Source organism: Carassius auratus, chromosome 43 (genome assembly GCF_003368295.1).
Source record: "Carassius auratus strain Wakin chromosome 43, ASM336829v1, whole genome shotgun sequence".
Classification (NCBI taxonomy): Eukaryota; Metazoa; Chordata; class Actinopteri; order Cypriniformes; family Cyprinidae; genus Carassius; species Carassius auratus.
The window spans coordinates 15,485,038-15,506,229 of record NC_039285.1 but is presented as its reverse complement, the minus strand read 5'-3'; the positions used below and the strand labels follow the sequence as shown (position 1 = coordinate 15,506,229).

Below are 21,192 nucleotides of genomic sequence, written 5' to 3'. Positions count from 1 at the left end.
TCACATAAGCAGCACTCTGGGCACTCTTGTTTTGGGAGGTGTTCATTAGCTCTGCCACAATACTTTAGGATCGATATTTTCACGTTCTGAAGGCTTCAAGTGCCAGTAAAACCAAGTAAAAATGCATATGCTTTTCCAAACAGCTGTAATTTTCGCTGCATTGCATGTAGGCGTTCTGCGCATGCGCAGTGTGAAACACAGGACGCTATAACACAGTGATCCTCAAATCTGGCTCGCGAGATCCACTTTCCTGCGAAGTTTAGCTCTAAACCTAATCAAACACGCATGAGTTTGCTTATCAGTGTCTTTAAGATCATTAGTAAATCACAGGCAGGTGTGTTTAATTGGAGTCTGAGCTAAACTCTGCAAGAAACTGGATCTCGCGAGCCAGATTTGAGTATCACTGCTATAACAGGAAGAAGAAGCTCCAGCGTATCAACTACCAAAGTCGTCTCTGTTTATCGAGCTTGACATGAATGTATTTGAGAGTAACTGGGGTAAAACCTTAAGCTTCTTCGGTGTTTTCGTCGCGGCGCTCGCAGCTGTTTTTTACTATCTTGAGAATTCAGAGATCGACGAGACTTTCCTGACCTGCATAATTTGTCACACTGCGCATGCGTGAAATGCGTTAAAAAAATTGACGTAATTAACGCAAAGGTCTCATTGCCACATGGGTATTATTAAAAGAATATGAATAATATTAAAGCTGTGGTAGGTAACTCTTGATGCTCTAGCAGTTAATAAACAGAACTGCTTGCATCTTGCGGAAGAACATTGTAGCCGGAACCACTTCTCTCTGTTTATGTCTATGAAGAATCACAAAGGTACTGGGTTACTCCGCCGCGGTATCCCCGAAGCAATCTAAAATAGTCCGAATATAAACGCTTATTATAGGTGCACCCTAGTGATTCAGGACAAGCTAAAAACACGGTTTGGAAAATGGATTCATGGTGTACTCGCTTATTATATACATTTTTCTACATTTTTAACACAAACAAAGTTACGGACCGCAGCTCTGATTGGTTGTTTCTTAACGGGAGCGGTTCATTTCTGCAAATGGCAATAGGACCACTGGGAGGAGCCAGAGGAGCTTGATTTTTTCACATTATCTGTCTCATATTATACTGTCAGGACATGATGACAGGTTTAACAAATATGTAAAAAATATATTTTTACAAAAGTTACCTACTGAATCTTTAAGTGCTAGACTCATAACATATAATTTTCAGAGAGACTGTGACTCACTGAATATCCCCCCTCACTGGTCCATTTCCCTCCAGTTCCAAAGTGCTTGTTTAGTTCTCTGAGTGACTGTCAGAATAAATGTTTGTTTGTTTGTTTGTTTGTTTGTTTGTTTGTTTTTTGTTTTTTGGATGTATTTGTGACAAATCCCTCAGTTACTCAGCGCCTATGGGGAGAGCTGTCATCCGTGACTTAGACTATTCTATGTTATAAACAGGAGCACCTATTGCAGTGACATACTACAGTACATGGCTAACAGCAGCCTTCATTCGAAGGAGCCCTAGCTGTAGGCCGACTCATCCGCATATGTGCCACTGCCATGCTGCTCTAAACCTTGAGGCCAGTGAAGTGGGTGGAACAGAGTGAACTGGCAGTGGGTCGTCAAGTACGAAAGACCTATTAGTATTCACAGTGAGAGATGCATGTCAAAACTCCCACTTGAACTCATACACTAAATCTCCAGTAAATGCTGTATGTAACACACAAATTAGGCACACACATATTTGTTAGCACAACGACATGCAAAACCACCCCACCCCCTACATCCCCCACCCTACTCCAGGCATGAAATGTTGTTCATTGGCCCCGACTCTCTCAGCATGTTCCAGGGGTGCTGGATTGCGGGGCCCGTTGGCAATTGCAGAGATTAAAATGTCATCTTTTCTAATGTCGCCCGTAAAAAACATGATGCAACCTTTGACTAAACACTCCTGACGAGGCCTGTCAGCATGTAGCTACAGGCCCCTGAAGACTCCAGGAGCTCTGCAGACATCATCACTTTTAGCCCATATGTGTTTAGCTCTGCTCACCAGAATACGATCACACAATGTCCTCCCTATCCGCTGGAGTACATGTCCTTGGAAAGCTCAGGCCTTTAATGCAGTCTTTTTAAACATGAACATGAGCATACAGAACTGAGTGAGCATAGAAAAAACATATTTTGGATTTAAGATTGTGGAACACTGTTAACTATTAGCTTGTTGCTAATTAGCACCCATATATTATTAGCATAAAACCTTATACTGCATGACCATATTCTAGATCCCACAATCCTACCCGATACCAAAAACATAACTACTACAACTACTACCTTGCTTACAATCAATAAGCAGTAATTTAAAGTTTGTTGATGGAGAACTCTTAGTTAATGATAATTATATATCTCCTGATCTAAAGTGCTACCCATATTTCTTGTAGGCCAAAACTCGTAAACAAGATATCATTGATGCCTTCTTCAGCATAATGTTTCACTTTTTGTAATAGTCTCTCAGTTGTCTTCAGATTGTAAAGACAGATCTCAAAATCATACAGTCACTAAAGAATGAAGAGCAGTGGGTGGTTTAACTGTTCAGAAAGGTGCTCACAAAACATAAAAACAGTCATTGAGGTAACAACACACAGTATTAAAAATCAACTGTATGAACTGGTTAATTTGTGCAAATTCAGTTAATATTTTGTCTTGTGAACATACTCCTATACTGTTTGCAAAATGATAATATGGAACATTCTTTTTTCATAGTAACCCCTTTTATTTTATTTATTTATTTATTTATTTTTTTGCTTTTTAGTTTTTTTTTTTTTTTCATTTACACAAAATTAGGAGTTACAGATTACAGAAAGATTTTGGGTGAATTTTGATAGTTTTTGCTTTTTAGGCCCCTGTGGAAGTTTGCTCCATTTTCCTATTAGGCCCCAGCATCCTGATCAACAAACACTGCGTAACATCAGCACTAAACTGCATTTGATTCTGTGACTTTGCAGTTGTATTCTACTCATCAGTTGCATCAGCTTTGCTGAGAAACTCCCCGCAGACAAATTAGACATTTAACAGTAATTATCTTCAAATGCGCTTGTCGAGGGCTGAATTATTTTTTATCGTTTTGCCTGGAAATGTTTTACTTCTGTTAGACCGTCATGCAGAACAATAAAGCTACTAATTATGAACCCATCATTCAGAACGACAGCAATGCCTTCATTACAATCATTCCAGAAATCTTTATCTCTCTTTGGAGTCCCACAAATCCCCTGCCTCTGAAAACAGACCTGTTATTTTATTAAAAAATCACTCATATAATAATTTCCTACTGCTCTTGTGGGCTCAGTAGTTTCATGAATTGTACAAAGAGGCAAGATAAATGGTGTGTAAATGTAAATATTTACAAAAGCATGCACATATACGGTACCATTAGTTGCCAACATGCCACACCGTGTCAGTTAAATTACATTATTGAGCAAGTGTGTGAATTATGCACTGCGTATAACAAATATAGATTTCTATGTACTGCGTATACATTTTATAAGCATGTCTGGTCTCTAGTTGGGAGTTTGGCCATTTTTAATTATTGGGTAATTATTGGAACTTGTCAGTATGCAGTTTTCCCTATTGCTCCTGTGCCAATGATGATCCCTCTGAATGCCAATGTTGGCAAATGTGCCAAAGGTTACCGACCCCTGTTTTAAACCATTATGTATTTCCTTGTAGAATACAACAAACAAAATCACCTTTTTAAAATATAATGAAAGTGAATGAGAACGAAATGAGAAAAAAAAAATGGTTTATACTCTTGTTGGGTAGAAAAAAATACCAATTTCTCTGTTGTGTTGCATAGAATAAACAACATAAGAGCTGATGGCACAGTTTTTTGTTTTTTTTTGGTTGATGTCATTGTCATTATACAAAAATAACTGATATTCTTATGACAAGAGTTTTCATTTTTGATTGAAGAAATCTTTTAAAGTGGAACCGTGTGTTTGTTTTTATAAACAGCATCAGCTCCAGTGTTCAGCACCAACCCGGTCCGGCTCATTGCGACTGTTGGGAAAGATGTGTCTCTGGAGTGCCGTCCGCGGGCATCGCCCAAACCTAGAATCTCATGGAGGAAAAATGATAGAAGAGTCCAGCCCAGCCGGAGGTGAGTCTAAATCCCATCTAAATCGCAGTTATCTCTGTGACTTCACATGTTTTGCATGAAAGTGTGATCATTATCAGGTTTCAGGATGAAGCAGTGGCAGTCCACTCCTATGGGTCTGTGTTTTTAATTGATTCCAATTAAAAATGCCCATAAACACGCATACATTTACATGAATCTGTGTGCAAAGGGCTTTAATCAATGTTCTTGTCCAATGATTACCGGTCTCACGCTGAGTTCGGCCCTGCTGAGGTGCAATGTGATGACAGGTTTGTTTGTTCTCTCAGAGCTAACAGGCAAGTTTGTTGTGCAGTATCGCACTGTGACTGATGTCATGTTAATTTGTTATTTATTGGCTTGTGTGTGTGTATATATATATATATATATATATATATATATATATATATATATATATATATATATATATATATATATATATATATATATATATATATATATATATATATATATATATATACACATACACACACACACACACACACACACACACACACACACACACACACACACACACACACACAGAGTACAGACCAAAAGTTTGGACACACCTTCTGATTCATAGAGTTTCTTTATTTCCATGACTATGAAAATTGTAGTCTGTACTGTATATAGGTCACAGGAATAAGTTAAATTTTTAAATATATTTAATTGAAAACATGTATTTTAAATGATAATAATATTTAATAATATTACTGTTTCTTTTCACTGCTATTTCAATTAAATATTCAAACTTGTGTTCATATGCAAAAAGAGACTGCAGAATGATGCAAAATTAAAGTAGCACATAAACAATAGTGAGGTGTACAATTAGTGGTCATGAAAAATAAAAAAATAATGTTTTTGACCAATAAGAATTAAGTGTTTAAATAAGCCATATATTATGTGTGTGTAATTAAGTTAACAGCACATGTGCTGGCATTATTTTTCAATGTTTCTATATGTGTAGTTGTCCATTTGTGTTGGTATGGACACTGATACTCAGTCAAAAAAAATTTCAGGCTTTTGTACGTTTTACAGTCGAAGATGTTGTGGAAAGGAAGATATTTTAAAACATTCACACTAGAACAGAAATGAGGGTTAAATATAACCCCTCTGATTCAGTTAATGTATAGCATGTTGCTGTATTCGTCTGTTAAGGTCTTGTACACATAACCTCATTAGAATTAATGTATAGCTTGTCTGAGCTACGATATTGTAGAGCCTGTTGGCTGATAGCTCATCCGCTGTAGCTGTTCGTTTATGCATAATTTTAAATCAGCATAAGGAAAATGAGCGCTATGCCCATGTACAAGCTCTTGATGGAGAAGACGTGTCACTCATCATGAGTGACAGATCTGAAATTATCGGCCCCTGTTGAGCGCTGGAGGCTACAAGTCTGTAAAGGGCTGCTGTTTAATAAATGAGGGTCTTCTCCACAGACACATCTAGACGCAATGATCTATTCATCTGGAAAAATTATATATATATATATATATATATATATATATATATATATATATATATATATATATATATATCATATTATTTTTGTAGTGTTATTGGTTGGGTTGTGATGGTTTATAAAATAAGCTAAATAGGAAACTTGGACAATTTTATAAATGCATCATTTGCTCACCTTACTTTTGTTTCATAACTATAATAATTTTTTGAGTCCTTTTTTTTTTGTTTGTTTTTTTTTGCTGTACAATAAGTCAAAAGTTGTTTTGGAAGCCACTGACCTTCATTGTATGGACACAAATGGCTGAAACAAATATATAAATTATGACAGAATATTATTTTTGTTTGAACCACCCCTATGAAATGACACTATTTATTATGTGGTTGGTTACATTTTGTAATTTTGTGTTTGTGTTTTAGTTTCTCTACTGTCCATGACAATACTGTATCAGAAGAGATCTGTGACTTACCAGTATTAGATGTTTGTATCTTATAGACTCTCTCTCTTTACACATTTTTGAGTATCGTCATCCTGCGAATTCACACCTTGCTTGCTTTTGAATGCTGCGTGTCACTGGCACTGATCGTGAGCTAATTTACTCCTGCCAAGACCTGCAACACTTATGAAGCATGTGTCTCTAAAAAAACGATTTTCAGTACTTTAACATATTCCTATTACACTTTCCCCAGGTTCACTTTTCTAAAGGGTATGCACGTTCAAAGTCAATGCTGGCATTTGCATTGCATAATTTTGCACTAATTTGTAACCTTTACATGTTCACTTATTTTCATAAGATGCAAATTCACTAATGATCTTAACTTTATAAAGCCTACTGTCTCATATTTAAGATACAAATTTCTAAGGTATCTAAATGATCAAAACTTTGCTAAAAAAAAAAACTAAAAAACTAAAAACGTGTGTACAGAATCTTCTACATGCCCTCTGTCAACTTATTGATCATGTAAATTGTAAAAGGCGTATTAGTATAATAAAAAAAATTATGTCTCCCTTCAGATCAATTTGCAAGTGTCTCTTTGCTGTGAAATCCTCACTAATTTATATAAATTTAACATAAGAATACATTTTATTATATTGCATTGTGTTTTGAACCCTCAAAGCTCTGATCATAAAACTAATAATAACAGTTTTATCTTACTAAGACATATTATTGTGAGGTATAGAGTGACAATATATGCATTTTATGTTAGTTGTCAGCTATACTTCTATAAAGATTAATTAACATTTGATTTGATTTGAGTTTCATATTCTCCTGTATTATACTATATGAGCCATAAATGCTGAATGCATCACATTTGACATGCAACTTTTTTTTCATTTTTTTTTTTTCAGATTTTTTTATTTTTTATTTTGTCTAAATGTTATATATATGTTATATATATATATATAGTCTGGAAAAGGATAGTCCAAAAAGATTTTTCTGAATATAATTTTATATGTCAGGCTTTACAGGGTCAAGCAATTGTATTGCCTTTTATTAAGCAAATTATTAATTCTGGGGTAAAATCAAGGTCACCTAACGTTGTCTCTCTACAAGCTGCAAAGCATTTGACAACAGTGAAACAGAAAAACACTCCCTCACTTCATAATTAAAATGATGCCCTACACACATACAAATACATTTGAACACACCTTAACCAACAGGTTCTCAAGACCCAGAGTCCCCAATTCACCCCATATTTATCACAGGTTGTGCTCGGTTGCAAGTGGACGCTGCACAATTATTTACGAGCTTTTCTGCTGACAGTGGTGCTGTTGCAAAGCAGGCAATTTATTCTGAGAAATAGCCACAGGGATTTGCGCTCTTTTCAAATTGTCCTGCAAAATGGCTTCGCCAGCCCAACATCCCCAGACCAGTCATAATGCACAACTGCACGTGTGTATGGGCCTCGACTCAGACCGCAGAGCGACGCTAAAAATGTCCACGCGCAGCACAAAGCCAGCTCTCACCTTGATACCCTTCCACACTTCCTGCTGCTTATCAAGCCATAGTTCCATTCTCTCAAATCAATAATTCACAAGTAATGGTGTAACCAGCATTCAGATGCTATTTGCCCTTCCAGCAGCCACACACCACAGTAAAAGATAGAGTTGAGTCAGGACAAAGTGTTCTGAGGTCAGCCGCATGGTTTGCCAGACGGCGCATGTATAGAATCATTCATAAAGTGGTGCAGATCACATTTGAAATGATGTCGTCTGCCATGTGATAGATGTTTGTTTGTACACAGTGACTACTGATAGATGGGAGAAGTGAACAGCCCAAGAATGCTCTGTTCTTCAGGTAACAAGGTGACGAATGGACTTTGAGTTCTCTTGATCTGATATATCGTGCGGCAAATTTTTCAGAGTCAAGCAATTTATTGTATTTTCTTTTTGGGCCATGGCAAGGGCAGATATGGTTATTTCTTTTGTCTTGTTTTTTTTTTTTTTTTTTCTTGTTTTCTACTGCTTCAGTATCTTCTATGACTAATATGAAGGACATTTTGCAGTAAGAGAGACTCTGTAAAGTAGCTACATCTGAATATTGTGTCAAATACATGATGTTGTGTTTTCATCTAAATCGATGGATTTATTCAGAAATGAAATGCAAATTTTACATATATATTTTTTTTTTTTTCATGCATGAATGCACCACATGACACTGATTTGGTCAAAGGTTTTTCAATTATGAATATATATATATATATTCATAATTGAAAAACCTTTGACCAAATCAGTGTCATGTGGTGCATTCATGCATGAAAAAAAAACTAATAATAATAATAAACCATTTTGAAAATAATAATGATACTAATATATATTCAATCTGTAAAGAAAATATTTTTACTCACACCACATGACATATAAATTAATAAATTTAAGAACCACATACAATTATGAAGTCATGAATAAAACGTATAAAATCATAATGTTTGTATTTTGGTGTAATCGAGATACAGTTCTTCTCCTCAGGTGATGAGGTTGTGGGGTCAGACAGCATCTGTCTGGGAATCTATGTCACATAATTGCTTTGTGAAGATGAGAAAATAAGGTAGAGAGCTGGTATCACTTAGAAGCTCTGTTATAAAACATTAAAAAGAAACAATGCACAGAATGACAGTTAAAGCATTTAAGATGGCTGAGCTCCAGATAGTCAAAAGATATTGTGAGTTACAGATAAAAAATAAGAATTCTAAACTCAAACACAATGAACCATTTCGGGATAAATAAAAAAAAAGTTTCTAAATATGTGTGAAGAACTTTAAACAGCCATGTTTGTATTTTAGGTGTTACCAGAATGGTTTGCCAAGTTGGACATTTTCTGTTTCCCGTCTTGAAACTGTTTGCATGCTTAGATGGAGTGGATTGGAAGTAATAGTTGTCAAATTCCCAATCATCTCCATGAAGCAACAGGACAACTTTTCCATTCAGTAATCAATATACAGTATTGTTCAAAATAATAGCAGTACAATGTGACTAACCAGAATAATCAAGGTTTTTCGTATATTTTTTATTGCTACGTGGCAAACAAGTTACCAGTAGGTTCAGTAGATTGTCAGAAAACAAACAAGACCCAGCATTCATGATATGCACGCTCTTAAGGCAGTGTCTACCTTTGACTGTACAAACTCAAAACTATTTTTTTCTGGGATTTAGCAATCCTGTGAATCACTAAACTAATATTTAGTTGTATGACCACAGTTTTTTAAAACTGCTTGACATCTGTGTGGCATGGAGTCAACCAACTTGTGGCACCTCTCAGCTGTTATTCCACTCCATGATTCTTTAACAACATTCCACAATTCATTCACATTTCTTGGTTTTGCTTCAGAAACAGCATTTTTGATATCACCCCACAAGTTCTCAATTGGATTAAGGTCTGGAGATTGGGCTGGCCACTCCATAACATTAATTTTGTTGGTTTGGAACCAAGACTTTGCCCGTTTACTAGTGTGTTTTGGGTCATTGTCTTGTTGAAACAACCATTTCAAGGGCATGTCCTCTTCAGCATAGGGCAACATGACCTCTTCAAGTATTTTAACATATGCAAACTGATCCATGATCCCTGGTATGCGATAAATAGGCCCAACACCATAGTAGGAGAAACATGCCCATATCATGATGCTTGCACCTCCATGCTTCACTGTCTTCACTGTGTACTGTGGCTTGAATTCAGAGTTTGGGGGTCGTCTCACAAACTGCCTGTGGCCCTTGGACCCAAAAAGAACAATTTTACTCTCATCAGTCCACAAAATGTTCCTCCATTTCTCTTTAGGCCAGTTGATGTGTTCTTTGGCAAATTGTAACCTCTTCTGCACATGCCTTTTTTTTAACAGAGGGACTTTGCGGGGGATTCTTGAAAATAGATTAGCTTCACACAGACGTCTTCTAACTGTCACAGTACTTACAGGTAACTCCAGACTGTCTTTGATCATCCTGGAGGTGATCATTGGCTGAGCCTTTGCCATTCTGGTTATTCTTCTATCCATTTTGATGGTTGTCTTCCGTTTTCTTCCACGTCTCTCTGGTTTTGCTCTCCATTTTAAGGCATTGGAGATCATTTTAGCTGAACAGCCTATCATTTTTTGCACCTCTTTATAGGTTTTCCCCTCTCTAATCAACTTTTTAATCAAAGTACGCTGTTCTTCTGAACAATGTCTTGAACGACCCATTTTCCTCAGCTTTCAAATGCATGTTCAACAAGTGTTGGCTTCATCCTTAAATAGGGGCCACCTGATTCACACCTGTTTCTTCACAAAATTGATGACCTCAGTGATTGAATGCCACACTGCTATTTTTTTGAACACACCCCTTTCAACTAATTCAACTAATTGCCCAATTGCACAGCCTTAAGAGCGTGCATATCATGAATGCTGGGTCTCATTTGTTTTCTGAGAATCTACTGAACCTACTGGTAACTTGTTTGCCACGTAGCAATAAAAAAATATACGAAAAACCTTGATTATTCTGGTTAGTCACATTGTACTGCTATTATTTTGAACAATACTGTACTGCTTAATACAGTGCCTACATATACAAGAATAAGGTTTAACAATAAGATCTCATTGAATTAACTGTTGCTTTTGTAAAAGTACACATTTGTGAGCATTAGCGGAACTCATTTATCATGTCATGTTTTCTTCGGTTCATTGTCCTGCTATCTTGTTATTAGTGGAGTTCCTCCTTCAATGTTAGTGTAGGAGATTTTTAGTTTTATTTTTCTCACGTTTTACAAACCACAAGATTTTAATAAATCAGGCCCCTTATAAAAGTAATAACACACCTCTGCTCAACAACCTGCACGATTTGAGACATAATTCGTGTCTGCAGCACAAACAGTGTCAGATGAGCTATTTGCTGAAGTGTAGAGTCTGTTCAAATCCCAAACCTTAAAAATAAACACTAGTGATGCGCGCCTTAGGAAGCTCGGAAGTAATCAGATTGAAAATAATCAGAGCTGCGCTACCAACATTATGAAAAGATATGTAATGAAATGGAGCGTGAGCCACAGTTTAAAGCAGAGGATGCAAAAGAGAATTGCATGGCTTGTTTCGATTACTCTAACGGCAAACTACATTGTTGAATGCCAAAGGAGCCATTCTTTTTTCCACTTCAACTGAGTGGTTAAAATGGATTTTCAGTCCGATGATCATTGAATTTAATTTTACAGACATATGTGTCTGGACGCGGGTGACTTTAGGGAAAGCATTTTCTGACATTAGCTGTTTCCAAGGAAGACATCTCTAGATGAAGAGAAGCTCAATTGTGAGAGGAGCAGGGGTGGGATCGAAGCTGCCCTGCGTTTATCTGACATTGACAGCTGTGTGGAGTTAATGAAGGTTTGTAATTAACATGGATTTCCGCTAATGTTCAAGGGTTTTGTATTCCAATTGAAAAGTATTAATCCCATTAGTTCGAAAGTATGGGCAGCCACTCTCAAAACCCTGTGGTCAATCCTTTACTAATATTGGCAAAGAAGCCCTAGTCAGGGAAATGGAAAGTTGGTCCATTGTAAATAAGCCTGTGATGATGTTCTGTGATGTTTTCTATGGTGTGTATCCAGTCTTTCCTGTACAACATATGAATGTTTCATATTCGTTGATGCTCTCAAAGACTTTTCTCCAGAGTAGAGCGAGTTCTTTGTATCAAGTGGCTTAAAATATATTTTAGGTGGCTCTGAAGGGACATTTCATTTTTACTACCTTCGTCACGAAGGCTTATTTGCATACTTCTTATACCCACCAGGTCTCTTCTCGTCCTTTCTGGCTCCACGTCCTTGTCCAATGTGGGTTCTCGCCTTCTCCTACTTGAAGGAACGTCTCTTAGTTGATTTCTGCTTATGAATTTTCCATGTACGGGTTATACTTTGTCACGCCTCTGTGAGTTTCTGCCTGCCAATTCTCATCAGCGTCTGCTGGATCAGGGTGCTTAATGCTGTAAATATGAAAGCCAAACATTATGAGACAAATTAATGGGGAAGAAATTAGACTGACGGCTCCCTTTCATCAAGACTGTTAGTTTTAGGCAGAAATTGAATTTTAATAAAATGATCACTATGTAAATATTCATTGACACACCTCTGTTAATCAAAGTGGGGGGGTGGGGGTGTACCAAATTATACATGCACATCATTGAACTATCTGAAGGTTGCCTGAATCCATTCTAGGCCAGACTTATTGTACTGTCATTTATATGCTATTATTATTATTATTATTATTATTATTATTATTATTATTATTATTATTATTATTATTATTATTATTGCTTTGAATTAGTTTTTACTTTTATTATATTTACCATTTTTGGTAAAGTTTTAGAAATGTCATTGGTGTTTGGTTTCAGGTTTTATATACATATACATGATACATAGTACAAATGGTGTAAGTAGATATGAGAATGTTTAAAAAGTTCGGTAGCACTTTATTTTACAGTCCTGTTCCTCATGTACATACTATGTACTTATTATAGTAATTACAATAACTATGTAATAACTAGGTACTAAACCTGAACCTACCCCTAAACCTAACCCTACCCCATTGTAGTTACCTTGTATTACCAGAACTTTCTTAGATAAATACACTGTAAGTACACTATAAGTACATGTTAGTACACGTACTGTAAATAAGTTGGTAAACAAATACTCTAAATGTGAATGCTCCAAATGAATTGAGAATTTGAAAGAGACCCGACTAAACTGGACCAAAAAAAAAAAAAAAGAAGAAAAAATCTACTTGAAGAGATATGAGTTTGAAATAACTTTACTAGTGCATTCATTTAATGTCACTTAAAACCAATGGCTTTTAAAGAGCTAGAAGAAAACCAAGAGCCTGTTGCTTGAGTACTCAGGTGGTCTCTTTTTTGTTTTGTTTTTAATCTCTCCATTGTGTTTTCCTGGACCTCAGACAAGAAATGACTTCTGTCTTTGTCTGAAGTTAATTCAGGAGCTCTGTGAAACTGCTCTCAGAACAGTGAATGAAAGTGAGCAATAAGATAAAAGCAAGACTCTGGATATCTATGTTAAATTCAATTTGCCTTCGTGCTCTTTCTTGGTTTCCGAAAGAATGAAATGTCATTAGGAGTATATCTCATCTTGACTTCCGCTTAAATTAATATTCCGATTAAGGCCATTTGATGTGCTGTATACTTGGGTGAGCATATTTATCATCAAAGCATTCTGTTCTTACCAACACCAGCTATTTCACTTCAAGACCTGCCTGTGACTTAAACATAAGCTAATTGATACAAATGTATATTATCCATACTCTTACATCTTCTAACTGCTATAATTAACAGCCCTTTTATTGCCTTAAACAGTTAATTGGCTAATGTCTTTTGATAGCCATCAACGTACTAATCCTTCCCAAAAGATACTATCAGTCAATTAACATTTTAAATGACTCTATTGACAATAATAATCTTTAAATCTAGATGTTAGAATTTCAATGAAGGACAAGACTTGTTCATAGGGTGTAAGTACAATGATTTTTTTTGCCAGTTCATTCCGAGATTGAGTTCAGACACAAGTCTTCTTTTCAACAACCTGAATCTTGAAAATAGTTTTGTTTATTTGAGTTGGTGCATATGACATATTTAAAATTACACATGAGAATGCCAGAAGACTAAAATACAAAATAAATTGTTTTTGGGGCCACTTTGTATCATGGTTAAGAATGGTTACCATATGTATTCTAAGGTATTTTAAAGAACAACACAGTGCTATTAATGCGGCAGTACCTGTGGTACTTGTGGTAAATTTCATCAGTTATTTAGAAACAAATATTACATTTTCATTACAGGTTAATCATGTCATTAAATGTTTGCAATCATTATTTTTATTTTTATTTTAGGCTGATTTGAGTGTTTCACCTTCTGAAGAAGTGGGGAAATATTTTCTCTGCAAGATAAATTAAATCCTCCATTTTTAACAGGATCATGTTGCTTCGGAACAACACCCTCCGCATCATTAACTCCAGCCGTTCAGATGAGGGAAGCTACGTGTGCCGTGCGGAAAACCAGTTTGGTTCAGCGGAGTTGACAACCATGCTTCTGGTGAAAGGTAAGAGACCCTCATCAACCCCCAGCCCCCATTCCGTACCTGTGGTTAACCGCACAAGAGCAAACAGACTGCGCCAGACTGAGTCGGATGGAAGAAGAGCTCATTGCAGCTTATCGGGCATGAAGATGTTTGTTTTGGCCGCTCATGAATCTGCTCACAAGAGCATCTCCTAGCTCCCAGGACAGCTATTGTTGAGGAGGGTGTTCTTTACAAAGAAAACAGATAATAACTAGGAGTCATGGGACAGATTGTCTTGATTTTATCACTGTTAGCATATGTGAGTATTTGTTTAAGGGAACCCTAAAGAACAAATTGCATGTTACGTGCAAAACATCTATTTCATAACACATTTTTAGACTATACATCAGTCTGAGGAACTGTTTATATCTAGGATTAAGATGCATTTTCAGTGATCTGATGCATTACCATTTACATCTGACCTTAACATGCTTTTTAAATATCTCTCCTATTATCACTTGTTCAGTTTTGTCTTGACCAGGGGTGTCCAGACTTGTACCTACAGGGTCAATGTCCTGCAGAGTTTATCCAACTCCAACACATTTGCCTTGAAGTTTTTAGTGAGTCTGAAAACCTTGATTAACTGGTTCAGGTGTGTTTAATTAGGACTGGATCTGGACAGTGGCCCTTCAGGAAGAGATTTTCAACACCCCTGGAAAGGAAAGTAATTGAAATAATACAAATGGTAATGGAAATTTCGATCATAATTAGTGTTTTGGCACAAAATATCAAAGGTGGTATTTATTTTTGTGGTGCACTTTCTCAAAACATGTTCAATTACATGGTTGGTCAGGGGAGAGTAGATGGTTATTTGTGGCTATTTGAATGCATTCGACCACTTGAGAGGCTACAGTCAAATGTTTTTTAGTTTTTTTTTTTTCTACTACCTTTGAAACTATTTTAAAGTTGACAAGCTCAAAATGTTTTATGCCCTATTTGCACCTGTATTTAATCTCCTTCTATTGTAATTCAATTGACGAAAATGCTTCTTAAAACCAGGTGTAAACAGGACCTGAGACAGATTGCTTGTAAAGCATCCAGCTTTTGTTGGTCTATACAGTGAAATTGTGTGAGCAGTGTGAAATCTGCCTGGGAGATCTTTTACCCTCAATCATCACTTTCATAGACATCCATTGCTGTCACTTTTCAAGTACTCCTATCCCTAACCCTAACCTGTGCCCATCCCAGGTATTCAACAGAGCACACTGTGCTGGACACTAAAGTTGTGGTCAAAATTTCACATTACAGCATCTGCAAAATGTTCATTGATTTACAAAAATAAGAGGGATCATACAAAATGAATGGTATTTTTTTATTTATTTAATACTTACTTAAATAAGATACAGTATCTCACATAAAATATTAAAATAATTGAAATATGAAAGAAAAAAAATAGTTGAATTTATTTTATTTATTTATTTATTTTTTTTTTTTTTTTTTGTGATCGTTGATTATGAGTCCATTAATTGTCCTAAACTGTTAAACTTGCCCACTGTTCTTCAGAAAAAAACATTCAGGTCTCAGGAATTGGTTTTCCAGCATCTTTTGCGTATTTGAATCCTTTCCAACAATTACCCAAGAATGATTTTGCAATCCGTCTTTTCACACTGAGGACAATTGAGGGACCCATACACAACTATTACAAAAGATTCAAATGCTCACTGATGTTCCAGAAGGAAATATTATTCATTAAGAGCCAGGGGTGTAAACTTTTGATCAGAAAGAAGATGTGTACATTTTTCTTATTTTGCCTAAATTAATCAATTAACTAATTCATTATTATTATTTTTGAAGAACAGCAGGCTGTATGTCAAGGTCAGATATACTGGAGGATAAACTTGAAACTATCCCCCCCCCCCCCCCCCCCCCAAAATAAAGAAAGGAATATGATTAATTCTATTGAAGTTCAATTATTCATTTGTTTTCAAAATAGTAACTGTTTTCAGAGATTCTGACAAAGCTGCAGATGTTCTTTGATGTATTATGGTCCTTGTGCACTGATGACACAATGACGTTCATGTTTCAGAGGCCATGCGGGTAGAGTTGAGCCCCGCCCGGGTGGAGGTGACGGTCGGAGAGAGTGTGGTGCTCAGCTGTAAAGTCACTCATGACCCCTCACTGGACGTGTCCTTCCTCTGGCTGCTCAACAACCATCCGCTCAACACCCAGCCGGAGGGCGGTCACTTTGAGTACATTCAAACAGTATGTGCAGATGTGCCTTTGTGCCGATGCTGTTGGTGATATATACTGTAGATAATGAACTGTGTATCTGCTTGGTCATCTGGTTGGTATGTGGTGTTTTGTGGATAGTAATGTAATTTACACTATGATATTATTGAAGAATGTGCAATATATCAGTGATAAAAGATTTACTGTTGATATATCTACAGTATATCAGTCAGTATTAGTATTTGGATCAATTCTCACTATTAGCAAACCATTGATTGTGTCTTTTGCCTCCATAAACTCCTAATTTTCTGTTTTTCATAGTTAGTAAGGTAGTTGTAGTAGGATTAGGGATGTAGAATATGGTCATGAAGAATATGAGCTTTATAAGTACATGCAAACAGCCAATATGTTAATAATAGTCATGCTAATAAGCAACTAGTTAATAGTATGAATTGGTCCCTATACTCAAAAACCTGATTTGCCAGATATTAAATGCAGATATATGTATATATATATATATATATATATATATATATATATATATATATATATATATATATATATATATATATATGCCTAGATGTTTTAGTGCATAGAGAATAGTAAACCAGTAAACAGGTTATGGCCAGCATGAGAGGGGTCTGTGATGATGTTACTGGCCCATTTCTTCAGTCTGGAGTTATACAAGTCCTGAAGGTTGGGCATGTGCCCAAGGAAAACTGTGTCATCTGCACCTGTGGAAGGTTGAACTTTTTCACATGGCGACAGAACTACGACCTCTGATGGGCCTTTTTCACAATGGAGTCTAGGTGATTGTTCCACTTCAGATCCTGTGAGATGGTGATGCCCAGAAATCTGAATTTCTCTACTGAAATCACAGTGCTGTTCATGATGGTGAGAAGGGTAGTCCAGGGGGGTTTCTCCTGAAGTCCACAATGTCCACTAAGTGACTGCACTCGACAGCCAGCTGCTTAACCTCTTGTCTATAAGCAGACTCGTCGTCATCCTGGATGAATGTGGTGTCATCTGCAACCTTTTGTTTGCCAGAGAGGTCTTTAGAGGTGCAGTCATTTGTGTAGAAGGAGAAGAGCAGTGGGTAGAGCACACATCCCTGAGGAGCACCAGTTCTGATGGGTGTTGGCTGTCAGTTTTCCCAGCCTTACGAGCTGCTGCCTGTTTGTCAGGAAGTTGGTGATCCACTGATATATGGAGGTGAATACAGAGAGCTGTGTCAGTTTTATCAGGAGTTTTGTCCGGGATGATGGTGTTTAAGGTGGAGCTGTAGTCCACAAGCAGGATACTTGCATACTTCCTGGTGTGTCCAGATGTTGGAGAATGTAGTACAGTCTAGAAGTGTGTCTGAATACTTTATTCTGAAAGGCATGGATAATGGCTTCAAATCGAATAACGAATAATTGAGTTTGCTGGATAACAGTTAAGATCAGCGCATATTATACATACACCTCTAAAGTCACTATGCAATAATGAGTGCAAGCTTTATGAATGAAATGTGCAAATCATACAACCGCACTTCTGTTGCCTCTCCATGCATCTCAGAAATCCGAGCTTGGCAAGAGTAATATCAACTAAAATACTACATCATACACTTTCTACTATCTGTATATATTTAAATTTCAGTGATTTAGACCTTGTACGATGTGATACACGAATGAATGGAATGAGCACACCTCGATCACCAAACAAACAGCCACGTCTCCTGTCTCACAAAAAAAAAAAGCTCTCTTTCAAGAGATCAAATAATATACATATACATTTTCCACTAGGCCTACATGTTTGCTTCTTTATCTTTTGCTGCTAAATGTATGTCATGAAATCTCTCTGCTTGTATGATATTTTCTTTTTTAGAAGTTATCAATTTTATATTTTAGTGCACTGAATAGAGCAAATAGTTGAAACAAATATTTTACCATACTTTTCCGGACCTGCAAATTATTTAAGTGATATTCCATACTTTTCCCAACTGCGAAGGAATCGGTGAGCAAAAGGAAAACATTTTATTTGACATAAACCTCTTGAAACTAATACGTAATAACAAGTGTGAAATAAATTAGTGTAAAAATGAAATAAGTGCAAATAAAATAGCAGAGTTGAAGTTGTCTTTTCCCATGCATTTCCTGTAAATTACTTAAATTAATTTCCATATTTCCAAAGTGCGTAAGAACCCTTACTGTTTTAATTAGAAGATATTTAAATATTTATATATCGGATCACGAAAGGTCCTCAAGCTGGGACTCAAACCTGTGTGGTCTGAAGCACAACCACACTACATCACAGCCTATACAAGGTTATCAGCTCTGACTGTAAGAAGTTATTTAAATAAATATAATAATAATAATAATAATAATAATAATCGTAAATATTTTAGTTGAACATGGCATATATGTTAAGTGATAACTACGGGGGGGAAAAAGATAGGCTGTAGGCCTATTTTATTGTACGTGTAATTATTATTATTTTTATTATTATTATTATTACCACCCCCTAAACACAGACACAGACACACACACAAATAATAATAAAATAAAATAATTTAACTATTTTACTGTTTTTATAAACAGTATTATATCTTTATCTTAAATCAGATGGAGTCATAGTTACTTATTTTATTAATGCCACACGGCACAAAATCCTGCTTTAACTGGAGTGAGAATCAATCCAGTGAAAGGTCAGCCAGGACCGTATGTCATCATGATAAAAGACCTGCTGTGAATCACACCATGATGTCTATCAGAGTCTCAGAGGAGCAGCAGCTCCACACACCCTCCACCCTTCCTGCAGGACTGACAGCACTCCCTGATTAGAACACATCAACAGGCATTCTGCCACCACAAAACCATCTAATGACGTGATTTCATACGTGCAGGGCTGCGTTTATTTGATCAGAAATTTGTGGCAACCTTCAAGTTGCAATATCCTGATGAAATCATAATATGCTGATTTAGTGCTCCATTATTATCAATTATTATTATTATTATTATTATTATTATTATTATTATTATTATTATTATTATTATTATTATTATTATTTGAAATGAATAGCATTTAAATAATTATTGTGTTATATTATGGTTGTCTTAACTGTAACCATTTTAATACATGTTTCTATTATTATTATTATTATTATTATTATTATTTATATATATATATTTATTTATTTTTTTTTTTTTTTTTTTTTTTTTTCATCTTACCCTATGTTTCTGAATGGTAGTGCATTATATTTTCCTTATAAATAAATGACAGTAAATCACAGTATAACTTCTTTTTTACTGTATTTTGGAACAATTTAAATCTGTCTTTGGTGATCATAAGAGACTTATTTCATAAACATAAATAAATAAAGTATTGCAAACCTTTACACCAATAGAGTATACTATTATTATTATTATACTATTTTATTTTACTATACTATTTCTGCTGTTTTGCAGTTGGAAAATATTCCTAAAAATTATGCCAGTTTATAGGTCTTCCTGTATGAGAAAACTAAATATTTTCAAACAACAGTCAGAGGGTAGTGTATCTCACTAATACAGTAGACCAGTCAAGTACTGGATCGCTTGCCAACCATCATGACCCATTTCTTGAGAGCATTTAGCAGTGTTTTAACCCCAGGCAGTTTGCATATTCTACAAAAAATAAATGACTAAATAAATCAAAAATTGGAAAGCTTCTGTTTGATTGGCTGGCTTAGACACAATAACATAAATTAAGTCACATTCAAGTGACTCCTAATTGGGATGGATCACTCCTCAGCACCATCTGCAGTTGACACAATTAAGTTTAAACCGTTTTATGTCCTCTTACTATCAGATTATAGCCATATTCCCTGCGGCTGACAACATCTTTTGGTTCCTTCACAAGAGCACTGAGCAACAATCTGCCATGGAACTGTCACTATAACACATTCAAGTGCAGTGTAAGCCAGGGTTTAGGAGGTTTTATTTTCGATTAGCTCACAATGGATTTAATTGCTAATTGGCACAGCAACTAACTTGGTGTTTGGGTTGTTTAGCGAGAAATTCATGTAAAATAAGATGATTAAAGATTTTTTTTTTTTTTTTTGCAATAAATTCGGAAAAACTTTCATCCACATCAACATGCAAATGAGATTTGAGAAATAATAATTTTACTTTCTAATTTTTTTACATTCAAATTACAATTCTTCATCCTGTTTGTTACCTGAATTCAAATTATATTCAAATTAAGGACTTATACCGAAAATAAACTCAATACTGTATAAATCTGAATTAAACAAAACCCACACTTCTGTAAAAAGTGAAAAATGTCCGCTAAAAATGAACTTGTGGAGATTTTATTTAGTATTTCATATTAATAAGCTGGTATGTGTATTAGTCAAATGCTTATAAATGAAGGACCCGACTGATAGTCATTTCACCCTCAAGGTGCATCTCTCTATGTGCATTAGTCATGTAAACTGAATTATTTATTTTTACATGTTGTCCTCATGTAGTTGTTAATGTTTCAGTGATAATTAATACTTTATGAGTCACTTGTACCATAGGATGCTCTCATGAACCCCCAAAAAATGTCTGCTGACTAGTAGTCATTTCACCCTCAAGGTGCATCTCTCTATGTGCATTAGTCATGTAAACTGAATTATTTATTTTTACGTTGTTCTCATGTAGTTGTTAGTGTTTCAGTGATAATACTTTATGAGTCACTTGTACCATAGGATGCTCTCATGAACCCCCAAAAAATGTCTGCTCAGCAGTAGGCAGAATTACTAGAATATTCATAGGTTTATATATATATATATATATATATATATATATATATATATATATATATATATATATATATAT

The 21,192-nt window shown here is 35.6% G+C and overlaps 1 protein-coding gene across 4 annotated transcripts in view; it reads left to right on the top strand.

The window, feature by feature from the left end:
- Positions 1-21,192, top strand: part of LOC113061786 (contactin-5) — a 265,848-nt gene that overhangs the window by 214,864 nt on the left and 29,792 nt on the right. For all 4 annotated transcript variants that reach the window (XM_026231223.1, XM_026231222.1, XM_026231224.1 and 1 more), the window contains 3 exons: positions 4,010-4,154; positions 14,037-14,164; positions 16,209-16,384. In XM_026231223.1, the coding sequence (XP_026087008.1) occupies positions 4,010-4,154; positions 14,037-14,164; positions 16,209-16,384 (449 nt within the window). The remainder of the gene's footprint in view (positions 1-4,009; positions 4,155-14,036; positions 14,165-16,208; positions 16,385-21,192) is intronic.